Raw genomic sequence first — 22910 nt, 5'->3', positions numbered from 1 at the left:
CTCATACAGTTGCTCTAGTACGATCAGTTTAAGCAGGTCCTCCTTCGTCTGGGCTCCATCTGCCCACTTGCTGGCATACCCCTTCATGCAGACGGCTAGTTGCAGATATGAGACCTCCTGGGTTTTATACTGACTCCAGAACCTTTCCAGGTACATCTCAGGAGTCAGCCCAAACTCACAGAGCAGGGCCTGTTTGAATAGTTCATAGTCCCCTTCCTCCATCCCTTCCAGTTGGTGGTACAATGCCACGGCCTTAGGGTCCAGTAGGGGGATAAGAACCTGGAGCCTGTCCACAGGATTAACCTGGTGCAGCTCGCAGGCCAGGAGGTCATTCATGTCCTCCCCCTCCTTACGCTGGGCCAGGATGCACTTATCAAAGCTCTGTGCAGTCCTGGATCCCCCCCTCACTCACCACAGCCGGGAGCTCGCTGATCCTCAGCCTGGCCAGCTCCAGCTCATGCTGCCTCTGTCTCTCTTTCTCCTCCGGTTCACTCTGCCTCTGTCTCTCTTTCTCCTCCACCTCATGCTCCATCTGTTTTTCACGATCCTCCATCTCTTTCATTTTTAGCTCCCTCTCCCATTTCAGCCGCTTCCGCTCCATGGATGCCGAGTGTCGCTGGGAGGATCCCCTTCTGGCTGGTGAGCATCACTGGGAGGATCCCCTGCTGGCCAGGGGTGTCACGGTGCCCTCAATATTTGCTGGGCTCCTCCCCACTCTTGCTCTAGGCATAGGAAGAAGGGGTCTCAGGAAGCCCTCTGCAGCTGGCTGACCACTCCCAGCTGGGACAGACACTGGTGCCTGTGCTGCATCTGCCAGGCTGCTTCCCTCAGAGACAGGGATCAGTTCATTCAAGCGATCTCCCTCCTCCAGCTGAGCAATCAGCTGGTCTTTGGTGAGCCTCCCACTGCACAGCTCCCTCTGCTTGCACAGCTCCACCAGGTCACACTTAAGGCTCTTGGCATACATCTTCCTGCTGGCCACTCACAGGCCTAGGTGCTCACCCCTTCCCACAGTTTCCAGGGAGACCCCTAGTGTGCCAGCCTTTCTCAAGTTCACCACCTCTCTGCCAGGGTTGAGTTGTAGACTCCTCCGCCCTGGGACTGCTTGCTGCAATCCCCCAGGGGACCCTGGTACTGCAAAAGTTGTTCTCTCTGGTCACACACTCCCAGGGGTTAATTGCCCCCTGAAATCATCTCTCTCTGAATCTTCAGCACGCCTGGGACCCATCAATCCCCTTCGTTTTACTGCTCCTCAATCACTTACTGGAGGAAGCACTGTCCCCGGGGTGCAGTAGATCCCACCTCTGCCACCAGGTGTCACGGAGTGTGGGGGGAGACAAGGCCCTGCACCCCCGGCTTCCTGCGATTCACCAGGACTCTCAGCCAGCCAGTAAAGCAGAAGGATTATTTAGACGACAGGAACACAGTCCAGAACAGACCTTGCCGATACAGACAACAGGACCCCCTTTAGTTAGGTCCATCTGGGGCCCCCGGGGAGGCCACAGCCCCGTTGGGAGGCCCAAGCCCCGTTGGGGTACCTCTCTCCATTTCCCAGCCACCTCCCAATTGAAACTCCCTCCAGCCTCTCACTCAGCCTCCCCTTGGCCCCTCCTCCAGCCTTTGTCCTTTTACCAGTTTCCCTGGAAGAGATGTTACCTGGCCTCCAACCTTCCACCTGGGTTCTCAGGTTCCATGCTCAAGTATGCTCCCTTCCCCAATGCAGGCTGTCCCAAACTCCCCTGCAACCTTCCCAGGTTAATACTCCCCACTCAGCACCCACATAACACATCAAGAACATTCCCACTTTGTCACACCTGTCCTTGTCTGGAAGAAAATAGCAGGTTCATAATGAAGTGCTACCACCTAATGGCCATTTCATCTAGCGTTCACATCTATAGAAAATTTGTATGAAATTGTTATGAAGTTTTCCACCACTGTTCTACTAGACTGATGTCAAATATCAGCATAAATCCTCGTGTCATCCTGGACATTTGACCTGTAAATTAGACATATAATCCAGTATATTCTGGAGACAACCACATACCACTGACTCGCACAAAATTCACTCATAGAGTCAAACTTACACACATCAAATTTACTCCCACTCTCTTGGATGAGGCTGTTGGAGGAGTCCCTCTGGCCAGGGTTGCAGAGCGGCAAGAAGGCAGTTTATCTTGGTGCCTAGCAAGCAGAGGCAGATATGGAACCTCAGCCTGGGTTATGTGTCATGTGATGAGTCTGATGCAAAAACACTCAGGCAGAGACGAGACTGGGAGCCAGTGTATCCCAGTGCCTTGAATTCTCAGGTGTCAATAAATTAACACCACTCAGCTCAGAGCCATGAGGCTGAAAATGCCCTTGGGTCTTTCTTGACTTCTAATGTAAGTCTGTGCTCGGAATACTCTGGCCTCTTCCAACCCAGCTGCTTCACTTCTGGGATGTTGAATCAGAAATGGCTGAAGCAGCATTTGATTCAGGGTTTAGGATGAAAAAGAGTTACTGCACACATAAAGAGAGAGGGGGATGCCAACTGGAGGCATCACTGTTCTATTTCAGTGTTTGTAGTGATTTGGAACATTCGTTGGCATTTCTTACCTCCCTTTTTCAAGACTTCAGAACAGCATCAAGAGAAAGAGAGAGAGAGATAGGGAGGGAGAGAGAGATGGAAACTGTGCATTTTACAACAGATTGATGTATGGATAGATGATGCAGAGAGAAGGACAGATGGCATTGATAGATAGGATAATTAAGAAATTAGAGAGAGGCAACAGAAGAAAGAACGATACATAGATAGACTGGGAGAGAGACTTAAGAACGGCCATACTAGGTAAGACCAAAGGTCCATCCAGCCCAGTATCCTATCTTCCAAGAGCAGCCAATGGCAGGTGCCCCAGAGTGAATGAACCAAACAGATAATCACCAACTGATCCATCTCCTGTCGCCCATTCCCATCCTCTGGCAGACAGACAGACATGAGGTTAAACAGGTGCTGTAACACTCTGATATACATCTCTCTAATGCTGTCATTTTATTTCCCTGCAGTCTCCGCCGGTGAGTCCATGTTGGTTTAGGGACCCAAGTCATGGGTTATGTGGGAAGGAGATGTCTTCACTGTGACCTAGACTTACACCGGTACTTACCAAACCTTCCAGTGGTACCAGCAGCTCCCCTGGAGTGGGCTGGTCGCCTGATGACTCTCAATGCTAGGGAAACAGTCACTGATGGGTGGTTCATGGGTGAGCGAATGGAGGATTTGAAAAGCAGCTCTCAGCAAACGGTATCCACTGGGAGCTGCGAGTGGCCGTACCTGTGGATGCTCAGGAAAACAAAGTGCCTTGCTGCCCACCAGGGGGTTACCCTGAACAAGCCACGGACCAAGTTTGAGAACCCCTGATCTAGACCATCCCTGACAGGTGTTTGTCTAACCTGGTCTTAGAAACCACCAATGATGGAGATTCCACAACTTCGCTCGCTAACTTATTCCAGTGATTAACAACCTGACAGGAGGCTTTTCCTAATGTTAACTGTGATGGGGCAAGGCCAGATGGCTATAGAAAATTAGTGGGAGATAGATATTTTAGCCCCAGGTTAAACAAATCCCTGGTACCAGGATAAGTAAATGGCAGCCGCTCCAGGTCAATTAAGACACCTGGGACACATTTTGTATTTGTGCAATTGATTCCAAATGGAGTACTTGGCATTTACCCATATTGAATTTCATGCTATTTAATTCAGAACTCTTCTCCAGTTTGTCAAGATCTGAACTCTAATTCTGTCCTCCAAAGTGCTGACTACCCCTCACAGCTTGGTATCCTTTGCAAACTTTATAAAGGCACTCTCTGTGCCATTATCCAAACCATTTATGAAGATACTGAATAGAATGAGACCCAGAACAGATGCCTTTGTCATATGCCTTAATAACTCGACTGTGAACCATATTTGATAACTATTCCCTGAGTACAGTTTTCCAGCCAGTTGTGCACCTGCCTTGCAGTAGATTTGTCTAGGTCATTGGTTCTTGAACTTGGTCTACGGCTTGTTCAGGGTAAGCCCCTGGCATGCTACAAGATGCTTTGTTTACCTGAGCATGCACAGGTATGGCCACTCACAGCTCCCAGTGGCCACGGTATGCTGTTCACAGCAAATGGGAGCTGTGGGAAGCGGTGGCCTGAACTGTGCAGGTTCCCATGGCTCCCATTGGCCAGGAACGGTGAACCATGGCCACTTGGAGCTGCTATTGGCCGTACCTGTGGATGCTCAGGTAAACAAATCGTCTCATGACCCACCAAGGGATTATCCTGAATCATAGACTATTAGGGTTGGAAGGGACCTCAGGAGGCCATCTAGTCCAACCCCCTGCTCCAAGCAGGACCAATCCCCAGATTTTTACCCCAGTTCCCTTAATGGCCCCCTCAGGGATTGAACTCACAACCCTGGGTTTAGTAGGCCAACGCTCAAACCCCTGAGCTATCCCTCCCCCTCTCATGAAGAAGCCATGGGCCAAGTTTGAGAACCGCTGGTCTAGATTATATTTCTTTAGTTTGTTTATGAGAAAGTTATGTGAGACAGTATCAAAAGTCTTACTAAAGTTGAGACATATCACATCTATTGCTTCTCCCCCATCCACAAGACTTGTCATTCTGTTGAAGAAGGATGCTACCTTGGTTTGACATGATTTTTTCTTGACAAATCCATGTTGCCTGTTATTTTACCTTAGTTTCATCTAGGAAATTACAAATAGATGGACTGATTATTTGCTCCATTATCTTCCCAGATATTGAAATTAAGCCTACTGGTTTATAATTCCCCAGGTTTTCCATATTGCCCTTTTTATAGCTAGGTACTATATTTGCCCTTCTCCAGTCCTCTGGTAGCTGTCCAATCCTCATAGGATATCAGGGTTGGAAGGGATCTCAGGAGGTATCTAGTCTAACCCCCTGCTCAAAGCAGGAGTGATACCCAGACAGATTCTTGCCCCAGATCCCTAAGTAGCCCCCTCAAGGATTGAGCTCACAACTGTGGGTTTAGGAGGCCAATGCTCAAACCACTGAGCTATCTCCTCCTCTCCTCCATAAGTTATCAGAGATAAATTGCTAATGGCTTCAGTCAATTCCTTAAGTATTCTAGGTTGTATTTCATTAGGCCCTGCTGTCTTGAAGACACTAAACTTGTCTAAGTAATTCTTAATTTGTTCTTTTCCTATTTTAGCCTCAGATCCTACCCCTTTTACATTGATGTTCACTATGTTAGTTGCCTGATCACTTAAATTTTTTTTGTTGGAAACTGAAAGAAAAAAAGTCATCAAACAATTCAGCCATTGCTGCATTTTCTGTTATAGTCTTTCCATCCTTACTGAGTAATTTGTATATCCTGTCCTTGGTCTTCCTCTCTCTCCTTATGTAATTGCCAAATACTGCCTTGATATCCTTTATGATCCTAACTAGTTTAATCTCATTTTGTGCTTTGGCCTTTCTAATTTAGTCCCTACATGCTCTTGATTTTTCAATATTCATCCTTTGTAATTTAATCTAGTTTCTACTTTTTGCCTGACATTTTATTTTTTGAGTTTCAGGTGATTGACGACCTCTCAGTTAAACCAAGGTGGCCTCTTACCACAGTTCCTAACTTTCCTATACTTTGGGATAGTTTGCTCTATTAATATCTCTCTAAAAAATCTGCAAACTCTCCTGCTCTCTTTTTCCGCATAGACTTGCTTCCCAGTGGCTCTTACTTACCAATTTTCTGTGTTTTCAAGAGGTTAGATCTCAGCTTTCCTAAATTGGCAGTGGTCTATTAGAGTTAATGGGGCTATGTCCCCAGCTGGTTTAAATCGGCGAAGATCCATTGGAGTAAACGGATGGTGAAGCTGTGCATGGTTCGGTATCATTTCCATGATAAAAGCTGGAATTCCCCTGTGTTAAAGAATTTCTCCCCCAGCCTTTCTCTACCAGGACAGCAGATGGCGCTAGAATGCTCACAATCCTCCCCTGCGAACCCGGGATAATTCCGCCAGTTTGAGATCTGGGCTCGGCTGTCCTCAATGAACCCAGCCCAGCCCAGGTCACCGAGCTGCTGCTCCGCCCCGGGGCAGACAATGAAACAGCAGCCTCTGTAGGCGGAGAATCCTTCCCCTGAGAAGGGGGTAACCTGAGGGGAGGGAGAATTCTCGTTTCCGCCGGTCTCCTCCCTGCAGACCTTCCACGGATTGACTCTGCCTCGGTATATTCCTCTGCCAGGGAGAGAAGAAACGGAGCTCGCCATGGGCTCGGAGAGTGGATCTGCTCAGTGGGACCTTCTCCTCACCTTTGCTTTTCTCTGTGAGTGAAACAAATATTTTCTCCCTCTAAAGAGTAAAAAGATACAGAACCTTGGAAGTCAGTGAAGGGCAAGATCTCTTCTCTCTTCGTTCCTCTGCCAGCAGATTTCTACCTATCTCTCTATCTATCTAACCAGCTACTGTACACGTCAGGAGTGAGGGGTCTGCCAATGGGCCATATTTCAGCATCTGATCTATTTGGACAGTAATATTGCTTTGGAGTTATTTGTTAGCATTTCTTGTCCTGCCTTTTAAGATTCGGGAAGAGAACAGAGCAAAATATAGAGATGTAGATGGAAAGATCTGTATCTATCTATCTATCTATCTATCTATCTATCTATCTATCTATCTCTATATATATAGCCATGTAGAAATAGATACCGGGGATAGGACAATAGTGATGGATGGAGGCTGCAGAGGGAAGGCTGGGTAGATAGATCCATAGATAGACAATGTAACACTCTCATAATCATTATTTCACCTGCTATTATTTTATTTCCCTCCAGTCTCCTGCTGCGAAGCCCAAGTGGTTCAGAGCCCCGAGTCGCTGGATACTGGGGAAGGGAAGGTCTCCACCATGTCATGCTCCTTCACCAGCGCTTTCCAAGCCTTCCAGTGGTACCAGCAGCTGCCTGGGCAAGGGCCGACCCATCTGCTGACTGCGAGCTCTAATGAGAATGCCACTGTGGGGCGGTTCATAGGCGAGCGCCTGGAAAGTGGGAAACGCAGCTCCCTGCACATCACCGACTCCCAGCTGGGGGACTCAGGCAGCTACCTCTGTGCGGTGAGAGCACAGTGACACAGCAGAGCTGGGCTCAGGGCAAAAACCCTCATCCTCTGACAGGCAGCTTAGGAGAGGAGATGCAGGGGCAGTTCCCCAGATGGTTTAAAGTAGCATAATTCCATGGCAGCCAAGGGGACAGATCCTCAGCCGTTATAAATGAAAACAGCTCTAGTGGAGTCAACAGGGCCACATCGCCAGGACCAGAGGACTAGAAGCCAGGCCTTCAGATCATGGGACAGCTGTGTGAAGATCAGCATAAATCCGGAGTCACTCCACATGTGTTCATTGTGGTGACTAGATTACAAGAAATTCGAGACATAAATTCATTTTATTTCCTTTTCTTCCTATGGATACTTTCTCAAGGAAAGTTCATTACTAAACATAACCAGTGGGAAACCATCTTCCCTTAATGGAGCGAAATGCAAAATATCTTTGGCTTCTAAGCTGTAGGATCACCCGCCTTTCAATAGCAACAAAAATAAACAAAACTAAACTACCCCCCCTCCCTTTAGAACAGGGGTGGGCAAACTTTTTGGCCCGAGGGCCACATTGGGGTTGCAAAATTGTATGGAGGGCCTGGTAGGGAAGGCTGTGCCTCGCCAAACAGCCTGGCCTCTGACTCCTACCACTTCCGGCCTCCAGACTGACCCCCTCTGAACCCCTGACTCACCCAACCCCCCTTGCTGCTTGTCCCCTAACAGCCTCCTCAAGGGACCCCCCCATTCAACCCCCCCTGCTCCCAGTCCCCTGACTGATCTGACCCCTATCCACACCCCCTCCCCCTGACAGGTCCCCCGACTCCCACATTTATCCAATCCCCCCGTCCCCCAGAACCTCCGCCCATCCAACTGCTCCCTGTGCCAAGACTGTCCCCTGGGACCCTCCACCCTATAACCACCCCTCTCCCCCCCTTCCCACATGGCTGCGGGGAAGGGAAGGGAAGGGGGGAGCCTCCCCTGATCGGAGCTCAAGGGCCAGACAGGACGGGCTAGCGGGCCGTTGTTTGCCCACCTCTGCTTTACAAACCGCGACTCCTCTGTGGAAGCCAGAACTTCTGCTCCCCGTATCCCTGTGCAGTTCACACAAGAGCCCGACAGAGGAAGCTGCCGCGCCGACAGGAACACTCCAGAATCGAGACCACTTTCTGGTGTTTCTAGACATCTAGTTCTCTCTCCATCTCCTCCCCACGCCGCGCCCCCGCCCCCTCCAGGGCCCTGCCAGACTTTTAGCCGAGCAGCGGAAAGGCAGCTACCAACCAAGCACAGAGAGATTTGATGCTTGACGCAAGGAGTCACAATTGAATTCGGAGCAGAAGCAGCGTTCCCGGATTCCTTCTGCCCTCAGAAGACAGAGCTCGGCTTCCCTCTGCGGGGAAAGGGCCTAATTCGTTTCTCCTGACACGGCTGGGGGAGGGGGTGCCTGAGTGGAGAGAAAACGGAGCCTCTCCGTGCAGAAGCGCAGAGACACCGAATCTCCACAGAGAAGATGCTTAAAACCCGGGTCTCAACGCTTGTGCTGATCCTTGTTTCGAATGAGTCAGATTCCCACGTGGCATTTCTGGGCATTATCCCCCCCCCCTCACTTCCCGTATTTATTAATTTTCACCTGTGTCCAGGTGTACTTCTCGATGACACTTCACGCTGCTGTTGATAGTTTCCATGTCTGTGTCTGGGGGATTTTCATGCTCTGTTATTATTTTTTTCTCCCAGGCGGAGCGGTGGACACGAAGGTTTCTCAGCCTGCTGCGCTGTCTTTCCTGGGAGGGGGCAGGGCTGACCTCCCCTGTAACCACAGTGTCGCTGCCTATGACAGAGTTATTTGGTACTATCAGATCCCCAGAGCTGCTCCTCGAGCTGTGATCTCTGGCTACAAGTCCGCAGAGACCTCGGAGCGGTTTGAACTGTCCATTGACCCCTCCCTCCGGTCCGCCCGGCTGCGCATCACCAAGTTGGCGGTGGAGGACTCAGGGCTGTATTTCTGCGCCATGAGAGACACAGCGAGAGGAAATGCAGGGCCTCTCAGGCCGCCTCTGTCAATTCTCACTGAGCAGGTTCTAATGGCCTTGAAAGCGGGGTCACAGTCTCTTCCCCAGAAAATGTCTCTCTTGAGGGGAGTGACTTTGTTGCTGACATTATGGTTCACCTTTCGAAGCGGGGAAAGGCCTTATTTGCGCACAGACTGGCTAACCTAGTAAGGAGGGCTTTAAACTAGGTTCGACGGGGACAGGTGAGCAAAGCCCACGGGTAAGTGGGGAACAAGACCTGGGAGATGGGTTAGAAACAGGAGGGAGCACGGGCTATAATGGCAGAGAGGAAGGAGGGTCAGGGCAAAGCTGGGAGGCAAGATCAAACCAGTATCTTAGATGCCTTTATACAAATGCAAGAAGTATGGGTAATAAGCAGGAAGAACTGGAAGTGCTAATAAATAAATACAACTATGACATTATTGGCATTACTGAAACTTGGTGGGATAATACACACGACTGGAATGTTGGTGTGGATGGGTATAGTTTGCTCAGGAAGGATAGACAGGGGAAAAAGGGAGGAGGTGTTGCCTTATATATTAAAAATGTACACACTTGGACTGAGGTGGAGATGGACATAGGAGACGGAAGGGTGGAGAGTCTCTGGGTTAGGCTAAAAGGGGTAAAAAACACAGGTGATGTCATGCTGGGAGTCTACTACAGGCCACCTAATCAGGCGGAAGAGGTGGATGAGGCTTTTTTCAAACAACTAACAAAATCATCCAAAGACCAAGATTTGGTGGTGATGGGGGACTTCAACTATCCAGATATATGTTGGGAAAATAACACCGCGGGGCACAGACTATCCAATAAGTTCCTGGACTGCATTGCAGACAACTTTTTATTTCAGAAAGTTGAAAAAGCTACTGGGGGGAAGCTGTTCTAGACTTGATTTTAACCAATAGGGAGGAACTTGTTGAGAATTTAAAAGTAGAAGAAAGCTTGGGTGAAAGTGATCATGAAATCATAGAATTTGCAATTCTAAGGAAAGGTAGAAGGGAGTACAGCAGAATAGAGACAATGGATTTCAGGAAGGCGGATTTTGGTAAGCTCAGAGAGCTGATAGGCAAGGTCCCATGGGAATTAAGACTGAGGGGAAAAACAACTGAGGAAAGTTGGCAGTTTTTCAAAGGGACGCTATTAAGGGCCCAAAAGCAAGTTATTCCGATGGTTAGGAAAGATAGAAAATGTGGCAAAAGACCACCTTGGCTTACCCTTGAGATCTTGCGTGACCTACAAAATAAAAAGGCGTCATATAAAAAATGGAAACTAGGTCAGATCACGAAGGATGAATATAGGCAAATAACACAGGAATGCAGAGGCAAGATTAGAAAAGCAAAGGCACAAAATGAACTCAAACTAGCTATGGGAATAAAGGGAAACAAGAAGACTTTTTATCAATACATTAGAAGCAAGAGGAAGACTAAGGACAGGGTAGGCCCACTGCTCACTGAGGAGGGGGTAACAGTAATGGGAGACTTGGAAATGGCAGAGATGCTTAATGACTTCTTTGTTTCGGTCTTCACTGAGAAGTCTGAAGGAATGTCTAGTATAGTGAGTGCTTACAGGAAGAGGGTAGGTTTAGAAGAGAAAATAAGGAAAGAGCAAGTAAAAAATCACTTAGAAAAGTTAGATGCCTGCAAGTCACCAGGGCCTGATGGAATGTATCCTAGAATACTCAAGGAGTTAATGGAAGAGGTATCTGAGCCTCTAGCTATTATTTTTGGGAAATCATGGGAGACGGGGGAGATTCCAGAAGACTGGAAGGGGGCAAATATAGTGCCCATCTATAAAAAGGGAAATAAAAACAACCCGGGAAACTACAGACCAGTTAGTTTAACTTCTGTGCCAGGGAAGATAATGGAACAGGTAATCAAAGAAATCATCTGCAAACACTTGGAAGGTGGTAAAGTGATAGGGAATAGCCAGCATGGATTTGTAAAGAACAAATCATGTCAAACTAATCTGATAGCGTTCTTTGATAAGATAACGAGCCTTGTGGATAAGGGAGAAGCGGTGGATGTGATATACCTAGACTTTAGTAAGGCATTTGATACAGTTTCGCATGATATTCTTATAGATAAGCTAGGAAAGTACAATTTAGATGGGGCTACTATAAGGTGGGTGCATAACTGGCTGGATAACCGTACTCAGAGAGTAGTTGTTAATGGCTCCCAATCCTGCTGGAAAGGTATAACAAGTGGGGTTCCGCAGGGGTCTGTTTCGGGACCGGTTCTGTTCAATATCTTCATCAACGATTTAGATGTTGGCATAGAAAGTACGCTTATTAAGTTTGCGGACGATACCAAACTGGGAGGGATTGCAACTGCTCTGGAGGACAGGGTCAAAATTCAAAATGATCTGGACAAATTGGAGAAATGGTCTGAGGTAAACAGTATGAAGTTCAATAAAGACAAATGCAAAGTGCTCCACTTAGGAAGGAACAATCAGTTTCACACATACAGAATGGGAATAGACTGTCTAGGAAGGAGTATGGCAGAAAGAGATCTAGGGGTCATAGTGGACCACAAGCTTAATATGAGTGAACAGTGTGATACTGTTGCAAAAAAAAAGCAAACATGATTCTGGGATGCATTAACAGGTGTGTTGTAAACAAGACACGAGAAGTCATTCTTCCGCTTTACTCTGCGCTGGTTAGGCCTCAGCTGGAGTATTGTGTCCAGTTCTGGGCACCGCATTTCAAGAAAGATGTGGAGAAATTGGAGAGGGTCCAGAGAAGAGCAACAAGAATGATTAAAGGTCTTGAGAACATGACCTATGAAGGAAGGCTGAAGGAATTGGGTTTGTTTAGTTTGGAAAAGAGAAGACTGAGAGGGGACATGATAGCAGTTTTCAGGTATCTAAAAGGGTGTCATCAGGAGGAGGGAGAAAACTTGTTCACCTTAGCCTCCAATGATAGAACAAGAAGCAATGGGCTTAAACTGCAGCAAGGGAGATTTAGGCTGGACATTAGGAAAAAGTTCCTAACTGTCAGGGTAGTCAAACACTGGAATAGATTGCCTAGGGAAGTTGTGGAATCTCCATCGCTGGAGATATTTAAGAGTAGGTTAGATAAATGTCTATCGGGGATGGTCTAGACAGTATTTGGTCCTGCCATGAGGGCAGGGGACTGGACTCGATGACCTCTCGAGGTCCCTTCCAGTCCTAGAGTCTATGAGTCTATGAGTCTATTATGTGAGTAGCCGTATTTGAACCCTCCAGGAATTTGGAAGAAGGGATGGCGGGAACAGACCCTGGTGGTTTGCATCTTATCTTGCTCCATTGAGTTGTGCTGGACCAGAGGGAGAGATTTAGGTTTGCTGCTAGTGGAATGTGATGCTCAGACACGCTGGGGATGGGCGAGTGTTGTAAAAAACCCTAAAGATAAGGTCGCTAGCTAGCAAGCTCAAATCAAAGCGAGACAGGGTATGTTTTCTCTACGTGGAAATTACACCTTCCGCACCCAATGTAGACATACACATAGACAGGTAAATGGACAGAGATATTGTGGAATCTCCGTCACTGAAGGTTTTAAAGAGCAGGTTAGACTAACAGCTGTCATGGATGGTCTAGAGATCATACTTAGTTCTGCCATTGAGTGCAGGGCACTGGCCTCCACCACCTTTCGGTTCCCTTCCAGTCCTACGATTCTGTGATAGAAACTCCAATGTTCTCATGACACAGCATGAACCTGGAAGCAGGACCATTGGCTACGGATTGAGCTCTCTGAAATTATTCTTTTCTCTGTTAAGCTGCTTAGTAGGGATCTTTGTGAGATTAATGAAATCTACATAAAGGACGAGAAGGGACTGGGTGTTGACATTAAGGCCTCCATGAAATGCATTCTCCGCCGTGTCTCCTTTCCTAGGTGCCCTTGGCAGAACTGGTACCAAGCAGCCCTTCACCACAGAAACGTCTGAGGCAGGAAACCTGAACCTGGCTTGCACTTACCCCTCTGTTACAGATGAACGGATTTTCTGGTTCTGGTAGTTCCCGATCCGAGGGCCCCAGTATAGAGGGCGCGGATACATGGAAACTGTTCATAGTCCCGACCGAGAGGGCGCCTTGCACGTCTCTGGGGATAGAAAATCCAGCAGCCTGTCCCTGAGCAGGGCGAGGCTGCCAGATGCAACAGTGTATTACTGTGCTCTGAGAGACACAGTGTGACAGCCAGGGACGGCCCCACTCGATTAATATCCCATTCTGGGGCTGAGCAGTGGGGGTGCCCAGAGAAGGGCAGAGGAGGATCCCGCCCAGAGAGAGAGGTGAAATGACTCAGGCCTTTAAGAACAGCACAAGGACACTTACAAAATCCATGTATAGATACACAGACTCCTCCCCCCACAGTCAATCCATTGCTGTGTCAAGGTGTCAAATCTTCAGTCTTTCAGGTGGAAGTCTGCCCTATCCTGACGTGTACAGTACACTCAGACTGTATCAACACCAGGAAGTTTCATTAGTTTCATACCATAGGTGTAAAGAGATTTAGTTAAACCAGTGAAGGGGTGTGAAAATACTAAAGGTGACTATGCAACAGGATTACCACACTAAGATATATTGTACACTCCATACCCGCAAATCTACCCGCATTTCCCTTCAATACATCCTATTTCATCACCAGAATAAAATTTCCCCATCACCACAACACTATTTCCCATCAATATAACCCATTGCCCATCAATGTACCATATTTCTCAAAAATAGATCGTATTACCATCAGCATCCTCATGTTTCCCACAAATATACTCCTATTTCCCATCAATGTACGTTGTATCCAATCAGTGTAGCCCCATTTCTCATCAATGCATTTACCCCCCCAAAATACCCTATTTTCCTAGCGATAGACTCAATGCCCACAAATATCTCCTATTTATGATCAATATACCTGTCATAAACAGATAGTTAAGGGTTAATAGAACAGGAGTACTTCATGTCTCTTTTGCCTGTAAAGGGTTAACAAGTTCAGTGAGCCTGGCTGTCACCTGACCAGAGGACCAATCAGGGGACAGGATACTTTCAAATCTTGAGGGAGGGAAGTTTTTGTGTGTGCTGTTAGTTTTTGGTGGTTGTTCTCTCTGGGTTCTGAGAGCGACCAGACGTGCAACCAGGTTTCTCTCCAATCTTTCTGATACAGGCTCTTATGTGCTCGGAATAGTAAGTACTAGGTAGATAAGGCGAGTTAGGCTTATGTTTGTTTTCTTTATTTGCAAATGTGTATTTGACTGGAAGGAGTTCAAATTTGTATTTTGCTGAAAGGATTTTAATTTGTACTTGTATACTTAGGCTGGGAGGGTATTCCCAGTGTCTATAGCTGAAAGACTGTAACATATTCCATCTTAAATTTACAAAGATAATTTTTACTGTTTTTCTTTCTTTAATTAAAAGCTTTTCTTGTTTAAGAATCTGATATTTTTTTATTCTGGTGTGAGATCCCAGGGGACGGGGTCTGGATTCACCAGGGAACATAGGAGTGCATCCCTGACCATCCTGGTTAGTAACCATTGATTGACCCATCTTCCATGAACTTATCTAGTTCTTTTTTTCTACTTAGTTATACCTTTGGCTTTCACAACATCCCTGGACAATTAGTTGCACAGGTTGACTCTACACTGTGTGAATAAATACTTCCTTTTGTTTGTTTTCTAACCTGCTGCCTATTAAATTCATTAGGTGACCCCTCATTCTTGCGTTATGAGAAGGAGTAAATGACACTTCCTTATTTACTTTCTACACACCAGTTATGATTTTATAGACCTCTCTCATATCTGCCCCTTAGTCCTCTCTTTTCCAAGCTGAGAAGTCCAATACCCAGTGGAACCCCGCTCCCAACTTGGGCAGACTCTATTAGGCTTTGGTTTAGATGTGGTCCCTTCAGCGTTTCTGAGTTATGTGAAGGGCTTAACAACAATTCTTTACTCACTTTCTTCACACCATTCATGATTCATAGACCTCTATTATATGTAACAGTGTGAAACCTCAGTGGGTGGAAATCTGTGCGGTTATCTCAGCTATGGCTCTTCAGGCCATTTGGGGATATGGCACATTAAATACCAATCCTTGTGGTGCCTATTTTTGATTATTTCTCCCCTCTGTCTGCATTAATGGTTTGTAAATTGAGGTTTAACGTCACAACCCCCCTGCCCCAATTTTAAATGAAATTAGGGAATGGGAACAGCTGGTTTAAATGTGCATGGTAGAGTCAAGGGGTCTGCAACTATCCACACTAGCTGAGGATTTAGCCCATAAACGTGGCAATTCTGGAAGGGACCCGGGTTCACTTGTGATTATGATAACAAGTAGGAGCCCCTGCTGTGCCAGGCAAATATAGAACAAAAACAGGCCGTGTCTTCCCTGAATTCACTTACAATGCAAGTGGAAGTGGAGACAACATGTGGGTGCAGAGAAACAGAGGGAGGAACACAAAGGAAACAACGAAAGATCATTGGGTAACAACAGGCTGTGGTCTCAGCACAACAGCTGTCTAACCCGGCTCAGCATTACACCAGGCAGGTTTTACAGCTGGCTAGTATGGCTGGGGTGTTTTAAAAGAAACCGTGTTAGCGGCTGAGAAAGTTCCCCCACAGATGTTCCACAAGAGGACCCTGTTTTACCAGCCCCTCACCCAAGTGCAGAGCTGTCATTTCACAGCCTGCTGCTTCACGTGGTCTCGGATTCCCCGCAATTCCCCCCCCCCCCAGCTCTCAGACATCCCGCAGAAGCCAGGGAGCCTAGTTCACGGGCAGTAGCGGCCTGCTGTGTGGTTAGCACCGTAGGCATTCAGCAGAGGAGAGATGCACCGCAAAGAAAGCAGGTGGATCTATATTCTGAAGTCATCTTTCCTCACTTCTCCTCAAGACTGGGGAAGGCAAGGGAGAAGCTTCTCTCTGCAGCTTGGGAGCAAGGTTCTAGCTCACCTGATCCCCCGAAGATGTTCCTCATCTGGGTCTCAGTTGTTGCAATATTTTCCACTCTCCGTGAGTAAAATCTCAGGTCTATTGGGCCAGATCCTTAGCTGCTGTGAATTGTCACAACTCCGTGGAAGGCAGTGGAGTAACAAGAAATCCCAGGAGATGCTGAGTTAGATCCAATTTGTTGTTATTAAAGCACCAGTGTATAAAGCTTAGCCCATCCCCTCCATTATTGGAAGTTTGGAAGGTAGATAAATATCCCTGGTTGGAGTCTTTATCCATGTGACTTTTTTTCCCCAGAAAGAGCTAATGGAGAACCAGTGACCCAACCTGATGCCTGAGTGACTGTGTCCCAAGGGGAACCAGTGCTGCTGAAATGCATCTATGACCCTACCCAGTCTCCAAGGCTCTGGTGGTACGAGCAGTACCCAAACGAAGCCCCTCGCCTCTTGCTGACACAACATGAAGCATCGGATGAGGAGGAGAGAAGGAGCCGGCGAGGGTTCTCCGCCACACCCGACAAACAGGGGAAGACCTTCCACCTGAAGAAAAACTCCAGTGAACAACGCGACTCCGCCGTCTATTACTGCGCCATGAGCGACACAGTGATTGCGCCCAGCAGAGTCGCTGCACAGAAACCCACCGGGGGAAGAGGAGGCGGCACTAAGGATGTGTGTGTTAGAGCCCCAGAGGAACAGACTTTGCACAGAGCCGGTGGAGTCAGTGAATCCCATCCCCAGGGTGTAAATGTGCAGAGCTACACAGGAGTCAACGGGCCAGATCCCAGACTGCTGGGACTGGGTGGAGCTCAGAGGAAGCAAATGACCCAGTTCCTCAAAATGTTTAAAATCAGTGAGGAATTGCACAGGAGTCAGCTGAGCTGCACTGGTTCCTATCAGCTGAGGATCTGAGCCATTAAAATAGGACATGGCGGGTCTCTAGCAACATTCAAATGTTACTTATTCCTAACAGAACACACAAAATACAAATCCTGAAATTTAATTTTTCCACAATTCCTCACTCCACTAACTTCCTTGGCGTCTATTGTGTGACGGTTTTGCTGGTTTCGGAAATGAAACATCCAGAAATGGAAGCGAAGTCAGGAAAAATGGGAACATTGGCATTACACTGTGGTTTACTGTACACAGCCATCTAGTGCAGTATTTGCTCTGACGGCAGCTTAACTACCAGCTGCTTCAGAGGAAGGTGAAAGTGGGTAGTTATGAGAACTTCCCTTACGGGTGCTTTCATCCTAACCATTGACAATAAGTCATAGATGTATGTCTTGAAGTAGAAGGGTCTCCTTAACCTTCCAAATTTTAAAGTCAATTTTAAATGAAATTCTGAAAGGGTTTATTAAATCTATAAGAGAGTCCCAAGGTTTATTTATTGTGGTAAACTTTTGGCCTCACTCGAGTATCTGGTGGCAATGAGTTCCAAAGGGTCATTGCCTAACTTGATAATGAATTTTCATGAAATATTTGCCATCCCTAGTAAGATTTGTTACTCGAAAATATCCCACTTATAGATCAAACTAGCAACCTTCAACTCAAATGTGATTTCCACCTTAATCTAGTAACATGAAAATTGAAAATCCACACAGTTACAAAGAGCCGTCTAAAGGCTTTCAAAAGGATTAACCCAGGAAACCATTAGTTATTAAAAGGTGTGGATTTATAACAAATGATGAGAATTATCAGGTAGCTGAATAACTCCTTATTGCCAAATTTATCCAGGAAAGAAGATGGAAATAACCGGGACAGGTATGCAGAATGAAGAAGGCAAAGCATCTGCCATTGGACACATGGCTTTGGGCAGTTCTAAATGGGGCTAGATGATAGAGAGGGAAAGTCTATGGGATTTAGCCACATAAAGAACGTGGAAAAACTGGCCTCGGAAAGACAAGGATAGTGCAGCCATGTCTGTGTCCTGTGTGACTGTGAATCCTTCCTGAGCTTTCAGACTATAATCTTTTCTTCCAATTATTCTGAACATTCTTAGCTAGATACACAGCGGATCCGGGTTGGTGTAGCTCGAGTGATTCCAGCGGATTTACACGGATTTACTGCAGCTGGGGGGTTGACTCTGAATCTTTCCCCAGAGCATCAGACAGATTGTGCAGCTATTAAACGGGATAGTCCCACTGGAGTAAAGATAACACTCTGAGCTGCTTAGCAAAACGTTCCCCACAAGGGGCCGGTGTTTGACCACGGGCTCGCCTCCCAGGCAGCGCTGTCTGGGGCTGGCAGTTCAGAGCCCCGCTGTTTAACGTGATCTCGGATCCCCCGCAATTTCTCCTCCCTCTTCCCCTCCAGCTCTGTGCAGCAGCCAGAGAGCCGAGTGCGGGGCAGTACCGGACTGCCTGCCTGGTTAGCACCACAGTCGCTCAGCAGAGGAGACCAGCGCCAGCTGCCTGTGTATTCAAGGCATCTCCTCCCTGAGTAAAACCTCCCCCGCCTCTTCCATCTCCTCCTCACAGCTGGGGAAAGCGAGAAAGAAGCTTCGCTCTTGGGCTGTGGGGAGAAGTTTTCATCCCACTTCATCCCTCAAATATGTTCCTCCCCTGGGTCACTGTTCTTACACTACTTCCATTCTGGGTGAGTAGCGTGTCTCACAGAGTCTGAGCGAATAGGTGTCTGCAATATTTCAGCTTGGGAGGTAGATAATCATTTCATGTGCAAACCAAGAGCCGTCTACGTGGTTCCATAAGCGCTTTATTATTATTTTTATAGGAGGGGCTAATGGAGAGTCCGTGACACAACCTGATGACCGAGTGACAGTGTCCCCAGGGGAACCAGTGCTGCTGAAATGCATCTATGACACTTCCTACGTGCTTACACTCTGGTGGTACGAGCACTACGCGAATGAAGCCTCTAGCCTCTGGCTGGCAGACTAGGCTGCACCGGATGAGGAGGAGAGAAGGAGCCGGCGAGGGTTCTCCGCCACACCCGACAAAGAGGGGAAGATCTTCCACCTGAAGAAAAGCGCCAGTGAACTGCGCGACTCCGCCGTCTATTACTGCGCCATGACAGTGATTGCGCCCAGCAGGGTGGCTGCACACAAGCCCGCTGAAGGAAGATGAGGAGACACAAAGATTTTGTGGTTTAGCTCCCCAAATGGTTTTAATCTGCCTAGCAACTAGGGTGTGAAAGGGCCGGATTCCAGATGGTGTTAATCTGCCCACTTCCCCTGAGACAATGGCCCTGATCCCACCTTGGCGCTAACTGGTCACAGCTGCGCTAAAAATATTTGTTTTGAAGCAGTGAACGTCCTAGGAATCATTTGAGATACTCCAGCTTACAGCAGCCAAGGCTCTGATCCATTACATATCTATGCCCTTGAGAAACTAAAAATTCAAAGCGTTACTTTTCCCCAACAGCCAGGATACCTAAAAATGCAAATCCTGTCATTATTTTTTCCACAATTAGTTCCTCTTGTAACTCCACAGGTGTTTCTTGCGTGAAGGTTTTAGAAATGGAATGAAGTAGAAATTGAGAAGATAGGAACATTGGAATGACCAGACTCTATCAAAACAGAGGGCCATCCAGTTCAGTGTTCGCTCTTTAGCTGTATCTGCTCCCAGATGCTTCTGAGGAAGGGATAAGACAAGACACCCTGCACTGAGTAATTATGGGATAATCTCTGATAGGGAAGTTTTCCCCCTAACCCTGGACAAATGTCAATTTGTTTGAGACTGGAGAGTTTCATCCACCTTGAAATTGTAGAGACCGCATCAGGGACACTCTGCGATTTGTTTAGCCATAGTGCCACAGGACTCTTTGCTGCTTTTACAGATCCAGACTAACAGGGCTACCCCTCTGATACTTTTATCCATATAATCATCCTTACAAAAAATCCTGGTAAACTGTTGACATCACGTATATAGTCTTGTACCAATGAGTTCCAAAGGGTGATTGGTTAACGTGATAATGAATTTCCATGAACCATTCACCCGTTTAAACAAGGATTTGTTCATTGGAAATCTACAATTTAAGGACCAAACTATGAACTTTCTACTCAAATGTTATTTCCAGATTAACATATCAGTGTAAAAGCTGAAAATCCACCGCAGACAGACATCTAAATGCCTCCGAAAGGCTGTTCCTCGGGGAGCTACTAGGTACTACATGGAGTGATTAATTATAAACTGCGAGATTAGTAAGGAAGCTGAACAGGTTTTTATCTCCCAAGAGAGCTGGCCAAAATAACCCCTCTTTGAACACTGCTTAAAGGGGGAAACTTAAGGCATTTAACAACAGTGGCTACTAGCCGAAAAACTGGCCACATGAATTCCCTTTCCATAACACGAGTCAGGTTTTGCAGCTTTACACGTGGGAATAGTTAGAAGAGAAACACTCTAAGCTGCTTTGGAAGAATAACTTTCTCCTTTTAACACATGGGAGCGATGTTTTATCACCCACTCGCCTTTCAGGCAGGGCTGTCATTTCAGAGCCTGGTGTTCAATGTGGTCTCCCCTACCCTCGCCATTTCTCTTCCCCACACTCTCGAGAAGCCAAGCGGTCTCATTCAAGGGCAAGATCAGACTGCTGTGTGCTTAGGATCACCGTCATTCTACGGACCAGAGAGTCTCTCACCACTGGAGCTGTACATATACCTAAGGCCTCGCTCAGAATAAGACCTCTCTTCCCATCCCCTCTTCATCTCTGGGGAAAGAAAAAGGAGGAAGATTAATTCGCTGGTGTTGGGGAGAAGGTTCTATCCCAGCTGGTAGTGGGACAATGTTCGTCAACTGGATCTCAGTTACTGTGATCCTTTCCATTCTCGGTGCGTATTAACTCAGAAATGTGTCAGAACTACTGGGACAGATCTTCAGACTTCAGCAGAGTTAAATCAGGTTACGCCAGCTGAGAATTTGAACCCGGTTTCTTTTTATCCCTCTAATTTATAGATGGTGGAAGTTTGGAAGGGTCAGAAATACCCCTGCTTCAGGGCATAAACTTACCTCAAACTGATTAATAGATTCTTAGATTTTATACAGGAAGGACCACTCTCATCTAGTCAGACAACCTGTGTAATAAAGGCCAGAGAATTTCACCAGTCTTTCCTGCAATAATACCAGAATTTCTGGTTGAGCTATAAAATACCTTGTAGAAAGAGGGATCTAACTGAGGGTAGTTTCACTCAAAACTGGCTTTGGAACGGTGTTTGGCACCTGTCTTCCTTTGAAGTAACTTGCTCTGGCCACAGCTAGATACTGAGAGGACTTCTGATCTGATCCAGTTTGGGAATTCCAAGATTTCCAAGAGAGGATGATAAAGTTAACCGTTGTATTAGGGCTGACAATATTTTTCCTTCACTGCCCCTAGCATTTATCAAGGAACTAGAGAACTATATTTCAGTTTTGTTAAAAATAGCTACTTATCTTTTTAACCAAGGAAGCCTTGAAACCATGAGGCATACCAGCCACTTTGGCAATATTCTTGTGGAAATATATTTTTTATTTTGTCAGGGTGGAAATTATTAGTGCCTCATAGTAATTTTTGAGGGAAATGCCCAGACTTTTGCATTTCGAGCACTGCATTCTTCCTTTTCCATTGCCGAAGCTGAGATGAAATATCCCCAAAAGCCAGTGTATACACTGTTGGGGTTTGCTTGAAGTGTTTCTGTTGTTCATTGCTTTCAGGATGCTCTGGGAGGTAGGTGACCCAGAGCAAGGTAATTCTCTGTCTTTTTTAAGTGTATGTCTACACTGGTAACGTCACAGCGCTGTCGGGGAACACTCCCACGGCAGCACTTTAAGTGCAAATGTGGTCTCGCCAGAGAGAGAGCTCTCCCAGCGCTCCTGGTAATCCACCTCCATGAGCCCGTCTGTGCTGGCGCTCAGACCTGCTGCTCTCAGGGGAGTGATTTTTCACCCCTCGACCCAGCAAGTTAAGCTATAAAACGTATTGGGGGGCAGGGCAGAAGAAGGCTAAGGGAGGAAGATAATTTTCCTTCCTTGCAGTAAGTAAACCCTTACATGGTTTATGTTCTTGGCTCTACCTTGTGCAACTTTAGAAAAACAAAAAAAAACAAACAAACAAACCCCCAAACCCTTATTATCCAAAGTAATGTGATGCCTCCGGCATCTAGATTATGTGTTTCACTCAGCGATTCAGAGACATTAGGAAGTTCCCATTTTCTTTCCATCTATCTACCATATTGATCACAACTCATACACATTCATTTTTCCATCCAGGGAAGACACATGGACAGTCGGTGACACAGACTCAAGGCAGCATCCCTCTCTCTGAAGAGGCATCTTTGCTTCTGGACTGTACCTATCAGAGCTCTGTGCCTGTTCGTACCTTCTGGTACGTCCAATATCCCACAGAGGCGCCCCAGCTCTTTGTGAGAGACTCTGAGGAGCAGGATGAGGAGGGAGACAGGAAAGGATTCAAAGCCAAACACAACAAATCCTCCTACCCTCTGAGCAAAAGCTCCACCCAGCTCAGTGACTCTGCTGTGTATTACTGCGCCATGAGCCCCACACTGAGCCACGGGAAGTTCCAGGAGATACAAAAACCTCCCCAGCCACCCAGAGGCTCCTTCCGCCTTCATTCACCTCGAAACAGCAAGCTAAAATCGCCCCTCGCACTGTGCCCAAGGCCTCATTTCGCTCCAGCGTTCCTTGGTCTATTCAGAGTCTCGAGGTGGGATGAGGGGGAAAGCGCCCTGAGCTCCCTAAAGACTGACAGCCTCTCAGTGAATACAATAAAGGATCCCACAGCAGATTTAGCCCCGCGCTAAGAATACACAGGCTCTTCCTGCCATCCCAGTGTTTAGGAACACAAAGGACTGATGCCTCTGAAGTCTGGGTCACTCAAGAACTCATTGTGTGACAAGTTCGTAATAGGACACAGGCAATATAAAATTCCA

At 47.0% G+C, this 22910-nt stretch overlaps 1 gene segment (V, D, J or C); it reads left to right on the top strand.

The window, feature by feature from the left end:
* Positions 1-6105: 6105 nt before the first annotated feature.
* On the top strand, positions 6106-9220 carry LOC115642316. The segment is given in 3 exon segments: positions 6106-6317; positions 6823-7100; positions 8810-9220. Coding segments are annotated over 3 exon segments (486 nt in total).
* Positions 9221-22910: the final 13690 nt, after the last annotated feature.

Source organism: Gopherus evgoodei, unplaced genomic scaffold (assembly GCF_007399415.2).
Source record: "Gopherus evgoodei ecotype Sinaloan lineage unplaced genomic scaffold, rGopEvg1_v1.p scaffold_39_arrow_ctg1, whole genome shotgun sequence".
Lineage (NCBI taxonomy): Eukaryota > Metazoa > Chordata > Testudines > Testudinidae > Gopherus > Gopherus evgoodei.
Note: the sequence above shows the minus strand (reverse complement) of the source record. Positions and strands in the feature narration are given on the sequence as shown.